We start from the raw sequence: 10,425 nt of genomic DNA on the forward strand, positions 1-10,425 counted from the left end.
TATTCTGTGTAAGTGAAAGAAGTACCACCTACTCACCTAAATGCATACTTCATTTGAAACCATAATGCCCCCAAATGCTTTTCCTTTGGAAGCCTTTTCCATTTACTGAATAAGAGTACCATTTTTCTTTAAGTCGATAGCTTTTGTAGTTTTTAACAAAGTGTGCACTTTAGCAAGAGGCTGGTGGACTTTATTCCTGGGCATTCAAACTTTATCTAAACATGTTAGCTTAACCCTTACGAGCCCTCAAATGCTGAGGCTGACTATAATGCTTCGCTGGCTGCTTCTCCTGGAAAGTGACTTTATTGTTAGCATCATGTTAACCATGTGACTTCTCTAGTAGGAGGCAACTGGTGCTTCCAATCTACACATAGGTTCATGCTAACAACAGAGAGCAGATGATTTAGACTGAAATCTTTGAACGTTATGTTGAAGTACTGAAGCATATTTTATGAAGAATTCCACATTTAAACTTGGGATAAGCACCCAGATACAGATTGTGAAAAATCAGTTATAAATGAAAGAAGTCTATAATGGAACATGGTCATAGAAATTACAGAATACAAGAAGGCCGTTTGACCAATTGAGCCCAAGCTGGTGCTACAACAACAACTTACAAATAGAATGAATGATCAAAACATTTTACAAAGGCAATGCAGGTCATTGAATAGGGAAAATAGGAGAAGAAATTGAGGGCTTTGACTGAAGGCATGATCATTGGGTTACATTTTTCAGAGGTTTTTGAAGGCAGGGAGAGAAGGAACCAGGTGAAGGGATTTTGATGGAGTCCCAAAGAATGGAGTACTGTATAGTGGCTTAGAGCTCGGCAAACAAAGGTGGGACCGAGGGAGTGAGGAATCAGATTGGAAGAACAGAAGATATGGTAAGAGAATAGGACTGGAACAACTGGTGAGGCACAGAGGAGTGAGTCATAAAATATGTGAAGGTCAGAATAAGAATCTCCATCTGAAGAAGTACTGGGAGAATAACAATGATGGGAGTGATAGGTATTTGAAGGCTTGTGCTAGAAAGCACAAAGCTGCTAGCTGATCCAATGGAGTAAGTAACCTAATCCCAATTCCCTGCTTACTCTCCATATTCTTTTAAATTCTTCCTCTTCAAATGTTTATCCATTACTTGCACAGTGCAAGATTATTCAGCTGAAGCCCTGAAAGCATTATACGTCATTCATCAGAGGAAACCTTGATAAAGCAATGGTTTATCAGCTTCAGTTTTACATCATGTTCTTGGATACGTTTAGACAGGCTTCCCTTTAGACCGCATTGTTTTTGTAACTGAATTTTAATAGCACAAAACAATTTCTACCATACAAATAATAATAATAATTTCTTTTTCACTTTCATAATGTGTATTACATATTGAGTGCACATGTCATTGATTTAAATAAACTTTATATACAGTATGATGCAGGAAAAAAAACTTTCTACAGATTTTTCAGTGATGGCTGCATGCATTGGCTGTCTTTGGGCAGTTAATAGAATGAGATGCCTTGAAAACAGTCAGAATGTCTCATTTTATAGCAATGGAATGTTGACTGCAAAATGTGGGATACATTAAAGAAAGTCTGAGTTCTCATCACCATACGGAAAGATCTTCGTACCTATAAATAAGCAGAAAGTACAGTATATTACAAATTTGATATTTCTTATGCTGAGAAAAATAATGTTTTTCAATGTGTTTTAATTTTTTTATGTATTCACAGAGAGGGGGCGCACAAGAGTGCAGATGTTATGCAAGTGTGAACAATCAGTATGTAAGTGCCACAGTATAAGTGAGTCAGTATGTAAGTGCCACAGTAAATAATGGTTACAGAATGGTTACAAAGTCTGAATTAGCTGTACATCAGCAGTCAGTGTGGGTGGCTGAAATGACTCCGAGCTGAGAGCATATTTGGTGAGTTATTTATCCCCCCACTTTAATGAATTAAAAAGTATAAGTGCTAATATTTTTTGTGAAATGTTTTGCGAAATTATGATACATAATATTCATTAAGCTCCAGAATCTCAATTCTAGCATCACGGGCTGACTACATGTCCACATTAAATTGATGGTCAGTCTGGTTAGCAGACTGACTAAAGGGTGAATAGATTTTAGTAAAGCAAACTTGTTTGTGTAGTTACAGTTTAAGACTTGATTAACAATGCAACTTTCAGAAGCAGAACTCTTCAGTTACATTTTAAACGATTCATTTACATTTTAAAAAATGAGAATTATTCGTTGAATAATTAAATATTAATATTTATTATTGTTTCAATACAGCCCATTTTCATTAAAAATCTCAATAGTTATATACTATCTCTAGTCATCAAACTATAGCTACTGACTTATCATATTACACATGATGCCAGGTTAAGAACATAAAAAAGATTAAGAATAAGACTGTCCACCGAGACTATCCAATTCCCTTTCGGGTCAGGCCCATGTTCAGATAATGCATAAATAATAAAGCTCCATTTCTGAAAATAAGGACCCATTTAAAATATGATACATTCAGGCACATAAGGGACATTTATGTAAAATAAAGCAGCAGCTTCTAGAATTTCTGGTGCCCTTATTATTGCTATATTGAATTTTGCTTCCCGACACTTAGAGCAGGAATGTATAAATAATGGAGCTGGGTTCAAATCAATACCTCCAGCTTTTCAAACACAAATCTTTGACAGTCTTAATTTCAGTCTTGAATTTTCGGGTGCATTACATTCACTCTCACACTCATAGACATTTGGAAGGCAGCATATAGTGTGTCTCCACTGAGCATTACATTGTGCTTAAAGAATGTACTGTTAGATTCTTGTGTGACACATGAAAAGGTTGTGAACTTTAGAAAGACCCTCTCATAAACTCTCTTAGCTGAGTGGAACCCACCAACGTCTAAATACACTCCTTGTCTTCAACTGAGCTGATGAAATAAATCCATGTGGTGGAATCTATTTGGTTCCATGCTTGGATCCTTGCCCACCCATAACTTCCAAATGGCATATCTATTCTCCCAACTATGGTGCTTTTACCTGTACATTTCTGCAGTATTATGAAAAAGCTGTCTTGACAGAAAGCCATTTAATATGTATATTCACCTGGATTTAGGAATGCTTTCTGAATTTTCTCTCAACAGCAGATCAGTGATCAGTGCCTCGGGGCTGGATCTTTTTCCATACCTGTCACAGACAAACATATGGCATTAATGCATTTATAATCCAACCAGAATGGTTCAGGAGATTAGCTCAGCCCAATTCAGCAGCAGATAACTTCAGCAGTATGTTCATAGATTCAGAATGTGAATGCACATAACAAACGAGTTCACATTGTGGTTTAATTCTGAATTTGATTTGCATACAAATATAGAATTTATATTTTTCTTTGTCTACAACTTCATTAAATTGGTAAAATATAGGATATGTAGTTCACTTAAATGATGTGGATAATATCCGATTCATTATGAAAAATGCACATTGGTTGAACTCGTTATTTTAAGAAAATATTAAAGATTAAAGAGACAACATTGTCCTCGTTTTCATCCATCAGTTGTCTGCCCCAAGCCTTGTTTTCTTATTTTATTAAGAGGATCACAAACAAATAACAAAAAAGTTACATGGCTTTATGTCATAAAATAGGACTAACCAGAGCAAATTGTCTCAATGGGCAATAAAAACTGGTTTTAGCAATAGCAATAATGTACTCCTGGCGGCATGAGAAGTCTATATTGCCCTTCCAGCCTTTGTGATACTGTTACCTTGGGATAGTGACAGAGAAGCGATGTTTGAGCTGCAGGTTTGTTGGACATATTCCATATTTTGTTTTCATTTCACCTCCAGCATGTGGTCTTAAATGAGAATCATGGATGGTTTAAACAAATTTTACATCATCTGAATGTGTTGCATTTCTGTCTCAGATAAATAACTATGGAAATCTGCATACTATAAAAGCAGCCATGTGGACTGCTTGATCAGTTGTGCTCCAATGCGGATCTAAAACAAATAGTCATTGCTTTAAGGAACTTTGTTTCTCTCGCTATGAAAAGTTGCAAAATTTCTCATTGTACAATTCGTTGTGCAATTGTGCAACATATTGTGTGTTAACTCGGGATAACATGGCCCCAATATGGTCTGTGTAGTTTGTCTTGTTAGACTGTGACCAAGGTAAGATTATACACAGGTGGTGCACACCCCATTCTAGTTGTCCAGTTGCAATTTGCTGTGGGAAATGCAAGATGTGGAAGGCTGAGCTCTACAACAGACATTCTGCATAAGGAGATACTAAAATGGGGTTGTCATGTTGACATTATTAGCTTTTTTAAAGCAAAAATGTTACAATACTTTTTTTAATTAATAAACTGAGTGATGAGGAGCTGAAATCCTTTTGTAAATCTCTAACAGCGGTGACCCAACTATTATTATTTGCTCCAAGATGCTACCCGGTTCAAGTGAATTACTGAGCTCAAAATTTACATTGATAATTACCAAGCACTCCCATTTGCTTCCCTGCATGAAGGGCACTGTATAAATACTATATATGTACATATATATAGACATCTCAAAGTGTTTCACAGAATATACTGTAAAGTGAATTGACTGTAGATTTTACTGCCCTATATTTTCCGAATAAGGTCTGGACCATCAATGTTTCATTGGAAAATCCGAACCTTGATATGATCAGTACTCGGTGGGGATCATTTTACCTTAATGCTGGGATTAGTGTACTGGGGTGGGTGTGGTTAATTTTTCTAGCAGATGTAGATATTTTCCTGCCACTGGAGGGTGGTGTGTGCTAAAAAAATTCTGCCACAGTTTGCTACTGTGCAACAAGAGCTCTGAGGGACATAGTGACTGAATGAACCACAGCGACAACAACATTAAACTATCTCAGTGTGGCTAGTGGCGTTGCCACAAAGAAGCTGAAATAAGACACAGAGTCTTGATCACATTTTCCGGCCACTATCTACATCGTGTAGCTCCAGATTGTAATGCAACCGTGTTTTAAACAGGCTGTTGTCAGTGGTGATCAAGCATTTCTTAATTTGGATGTGTTTTGTTACCTTGTGTGTATAACACAGAATATAATAATAATAATCCTTGCATTTGGCATAGCGCTTTTCAAGTCTTCTAGACGTCTCAAAGCGCTTCACAGAATAGACTGTAAAGTGAGTTGACTGCATATTTGTGATCGAAATGCGGCAGCCAATTGTGCACAGCAGTGTCCCACAAACAGTCGTGGATTGAAATGACCAATTTATTATTGTATTTTTGAGGGATTATTATCAAGCATGTGGAGCAAGGAAACTTGCCCAAGTTTCACCCTGCCGGGAATCAAACCCAGGTCTCTCGCCTGCAAAGCAAGTGCTCTAACTGCTGAGCTACAGGACTCCACAAAATATATTGCAGAACAATGTTGAGGTGGTGGAGGGTGGAGAGAGAAAAGAGGTCAGATTACTTTGCTGGAGACACACACGCTTTTCCTGAGCACTGTGAAGTACCATTCATTGTAGGTTTGAAAGAAAGTTTCAAAGGTGAGATTTAAATTTCAGGCACAGTCTGTCGTTCATTCAGTCGGGCAGTCAGGCTCAATTAGGATCATTTACTACAGTGGGTCAATGGGCCAGATGGAGATGCAAAAAAAATATAGATTGTTAAAGTAGTTTGCGAAAATGCATGAAGAATGTGAGACTATAGACTATGGCAATATTACTAGTCACCCTTTTTCACTGCTCAATCCCCCTGGGGAAGCTAAAGTCTTGGGGATGGTTTTCAGCCTCCAGCCGATTTGTCAGCTCAGACAAGATGTAGCGAGTCATCCAATCCTCCTGTTATCACCAGAACTGAGTGATTAACTCTGTCCAGACTACTCTCTTCTCTCCCTTAAAGCAGATGTTTTACATCAAATGTAAAATTGAATCGTGTTCCACTGGTGCGACCTCTGTGTTGTTTTACTGATGGAGTTAGCGGGGCTTAGGATCTGCACTAAACATGTCTTAATGCCTCATGCTTTAGTATTGAATCAGACAAACTGAGATTCTTATCACATTATTGGTGAAATATCATTGTGTGTTAACTCTGGGTAACGTGGCCCCAATGCGATTAATTTCATCTGGTCCATTAGCTGCACAATGTGTAACAGGACAACACTGATGGCTGGGAGCCAATCAGGAAATATTCTTTGTTGCAAAATGATTACAATCACCTAAAGTGAATTACTGAGCCCCAAACGTACATCGAGAATTACCAAATGGTTCCCTATCTGTCAATTAATGTGGGCAAGTACTGCCTCATAAGAACAAACGCCTCAATCTCTCACGAACTTCTCCCGTGTTCTGGACCACAAATCTCCTGACAAGTTGGTCATTCACCTCATGACTGTTCGCAGGGTTTTGCTTCCAAGAAATGACTAACTTATTTGTCTAAAGAAAAAAAACATTCACTAAGATGGAGCTTATTACCTGGGAGAAACTTCCGTCTCTTTTTGAATAGTGTCGTGGAATCTTTAACATCCACTTGAACAGACAGAGTGTTTTACGATCTTTAAATTTGATCAAGTGCAATAAAAAAACACAAGTCCTTTGTGGAGGAAGTTATTAGATGTCAGCATGGCTCAGTTGGTAGCACTCTCACCTGAGTCAGAGGCTGTGCATTCAAGCCCTACTTCAAGAGTTTGAACTCACACTCCGATGCAGTGTTGGGGGAGTGTTGCATTGGTAGAGGTGCCTTCCTTTGGATGAGCTGTTAAACTGAGGTCCTGTCTGTCTGTTCATGTGGATGTTAAAGATTCCACGACACTATTCCAAAAGGGACAGGAGTTTCTCCCAGTGTCCTGGTCAACAATCTCTCAGATAAAATTTATTATTCACTTCATGGCTATTTGTGGGACTTAAGGCGCTTATATAACATACAAGGATTATTATTATTATTGTGCACAAATTGGCTGCCACATTTGCCTACACAACAAAATCCTGTGAAGCACTTTGCGATGCCTCGATGACACAATAAGGTGCTTATATCAAATGATTATTAATCAGCTGGCAATTTTCACTGAGCTTTCCATTCAAAACACGCCTCTAAATGTTGTTTACAACGCCCAATGTTTGGCTCTATCTTTATTGGAGGAATCACATTTTTGCAAGGTATGTACTCAGAAACTTTCCCATCTTTGAGCGTGCTTACTTATCCTGTAAAAATCTATTTCCTTTGGAACATCTCTCTTCATACATTCCAGACAATTGGACCCAAATATTGTGTGTGTGTGGGGGGTGGGGGGGAGAAGTGGGGGGGAGGAGGAGTGGAGGGGGGAGATAAGCAAGCTCTTCTCGAATCTGAACCAGTGCCAAGGTGAAATGCTTGACAACAAAATACTCGAATCAAGTCAACCCTCTGTGGTGGCATCCACAGTCTGATTCTTGAGGCAGGTGGGTCCATCATAATTCAAGGCACGGCTGATGGCTCTCCAGAATTAGGTAAGCAGGGTGTTCTCCCCAGATAAAGAGTTACCCATTCCATCCAGACACAGGGAATTTTTTATGCATTCAAGGCATGCACATGTTGAATTCTCAGTCTGGTTTGCATACTCTTAAGAATGGTGATGGAATTCCACATGTGTCAAGTCTCCCACTGACCAAGTAAAAAGTGCTCCCTTATGTTTTTATTTTACTCAAGTATGATCAGGCTTTGGTGTGCTCTCACATACACAGCACATTTTTACAACATAAATTTGCGATGTTCAGCTTTAAACGCACAAGTACATATTTTATTCTATACTCTATGGTGTTATGACAATACAGTATTTTGTTATAAATATTAATTAAAGATTAGGATTAGTCCTTTCCACTGTGTTTAGTTATTACCTAGTTTTGAAGTGGTGGGCTCAGCAACTGAAATGTTATTCTGCAAATTGGGAATAAGCGATAAATAGTAAAGTTTTTGCATGTGGACAGGTGGATGAACAATATCTCCTAAACCGGGAAATGTGCCTGCTATCTTGGACTGATCTGATACCTGCAATAATCTCTCATTGTCAAATGCCATACATCAATGAATGGAAAATGACACGAAATGCCACTGAGATTGTCTGAGGTTAGGAACAACCTGGACATTAGATTATGTTTTTCAATGCACCTATGTCAGAAGCTATTAGCAGTTAGTTTGCTCAGTACATTATTAAATAGTAATAATCCTTACAACTGATAATAATGCCTTATCACGTTGTTGAAATGTCTCAAATAGCCTCACAGGATTTACTGTACAGTGACCATGTACTGGTAGTTGGAATTGGCAAACAATTTTCACATGTAATGCCCTACATCCAGCCAGAAAGAAATGAGCAATTTTAAGGGCGTTGTTGGCTGGCAAACAACTTTCAGGAGAAGCAACTTTCTCTTCTTGAATCGTGCAATTCTTTTTTTTAAAAAACTCACCTGAACAGGCAGCTTGGACCTCAGTTAAAGTCTCAATGGAAGGCCAACATCTCCGAAATTACAATGCATACATTATGTCTTTCAAATACCTAGAGATCCGTTTTAACAAATACACTGACGAACCTCTCAATTTTCCTTCTATTGTCTAACAGCAAAAGTTGCACATTAGTTCTAAATGTCGGGGCTCCCTCTGCCTGACCCCCCCACCTCCCCCCTATCTGGACTCATCTCGAAAGACAAGAAGCTCAGGGAAAACCTCGTTGTCTCTGGACTCGACTCAAATGAGCGAAGTTGAGAAGGAATGATGTTCATGTTAAGTCTCACCTTTGTCTTGTGATGAGGTTTATGTAATGTCTCAAGGCTGAGTAGTATTTGGCCAGGTCCTCTGCAGGAGCGCCCTCCCCGGGGTTGTCAGGCTTGGAGGGGTAAGCATCAGCCAAAGTTCCTATGCAGATCAGCATGCAAAAAGCAAACGTGAGCACTCCCAGCCATAGCTTCATGTTGCCCTGCATCTGGAAGGGAACAAGAGGGGTCTTAGTTATAAAATCAATACTTCCAATGCATTCCATCTGAAAAAAAAGTGCCGCTTTAATAATAATAATAATAATCCTTGCATTTGATATAGCGCTTTTCACATCGGGAGGATGTCCCAAAGCGCTTCACAGAACACACTGTAAAGTGAATTGACTGTATATTTGTGGGCGTTAAGTTCATTTAATTACTCCCCGAACAGCCTACACTTTACCAGGAGAAGCTTTTTCTGTTGAAGCTTCAGCATCTGCTTAGTAAATTGCCAGGTAACGTCGAGTGGAACACTCATTTCAGTTTATAAAGCCATGAGGGCTGTTGCCATCTACATCCAGAAGTGGCATAAAGCGAGGATCGTAAATAGATTCCCAAAACCTACATTTCATTACTGGGAATGTTGGCTTCGGCTCTGAGATCTTGTTGAGCAGTACATCTAAACGGCATCGCTTTACAGAGAAACAAATGCACTCAGAGCTCAAACGCCGCCTTTGGACGTTTCTAATTGTGGGGCAAAGAATGAAAACGCACAGTGATAATTCACAGCAGTCCCCAAAACATGATAGAAAAGGCAAATTCACAATCTGTCGCTGGAATGCATTATCCCTTATGTCCCGACACGTCAAAGCTGTTATCACAAATGACCTCCTATGTAACACGTACCCCCCAAACGTTTCACACCTATTGTTATTCGGATCGGTTATCCTTTTAAGTACAGTGTAACCCTTCCACCCCGGGATCAGGCTCTCTATCAAATGCAAAGAGTATCATCGATTATTATTTAAGCAAATATTCCACTTAAACAGCACACGAGGCTTTGCATTTGAAACATGCGCTACAATCGCCTAAACCCAGACGAGTGTCTGTCTCCCCATTGACTGTCCCGACATGAGCACCACCTGAGGACATGCAATGCAACTTCCACGTAAAACATGAGACAGTGGTGGCAATAAACTGAACTCCTCAGTGGTTTAAACGGGGGTCCGGGAGAATGGATGTACTCACTTTCGGGTCTGGGAGGACGGTTGGTGGTTTGGTGACTGGTCTCCCCGGTCTGTGTGTCTGCTGTGTGTCTGTCTGTCTGTCTGTCTGGCTGGTGTGGCTGTCTGGCTGGTGTGGCTGTCTTTTCTCTGAGACGCTGCTGCCATGCCGTGGGTTTTATGTGCTTCCCCGGGGGGCAGTGAGGAGAGGAGAGGAGGAGGAGGAGGAGGAGGAGGAGGAGGGAGGCTCCTGGTTACGCTTCATTGACCGGAATGTCTTATCGCATTCCTGCAACAGCACAACCACGTCAGCAGCTCCGCCCGTCACTCACTCACCGCCTGGAGATACGTGACTGATAACAGCCGTCGCTTCAGTCCAACTCCGACTCAACTTTCTGACACATCTCTGCTGCAATTCTCGCTTCCCTTTTAACTAACGTCCCACGGGAAATCTTGCAAAAGGCAACGTCTTTTTTTTTGTGTGTGTGTGTGTGTGTGTGT

The 10,425-nt window shown here is 39.8% G+C and overlaps 1 protein-coding gene across 3 annotated transcripts; it reads right to left on the minus strand.

Annotated features, from left to right (window-relative positions):
- Nucleotides 1-424: 424 nt before the first annotated feature.
- On the minus strand, nt 425-10,037 carry npy (neuropeptide Y). 3 transcript variants are annotated; one of them, XM_007903136.2, is made up of 4 exons: nt 9,950-10,037; nt 8,744-8,931; nt 3,096-3,176; nt 425-1,621 (listed from the first exon to the last, which is right to left on the minus strand). In XM_007903136.2, exons 2-4 carry the CDS (start codon nt 8,929-8,931, stop codon nt 1,597-1,599), a joined length of 294 nt encoding a protein of 97 aa, XP_007901327.1. In that variant the 5' UTR covers nt 9,950-10,037; the 3' UTR covers nt 425-1,596. The 3 variants fall into 3 exon arrangements, with proteins under 3 accessions (XP_007901327.1, XP_042201705.1, NP_001279967.1); XM_042345771.1 differs by lacking the exon at nt 9,950-10,037 and adding an exon at nt 9,608-9,679; NM_001293038.1 differs by lacking the exon at nt 9,950-10,037 and having other exon boundaries at nt 1,597-1,621.
- Between the last annotated feature and the right edge of the window lie 388 nt (nt 10,038-10,425).

The sequence above is a fragment of the Callorhinchus milii genome, unplaced genomic scaffold (genome assembly GCF_018977255.1).
Source record: "Callorhinchus milii isolate IMCB2004 unplaced genomic scaffold, IMCB_Cmil_1.0 Scaffold2, whole genome shotgun sequence".
NCBI classification, from domain to species: Eukaryota; Metazoa; Chordata; class Chondrichthyes; order Chimaeriformes; family Callorhinchidae; genus Callorhinchus; species Callorhinchus milii.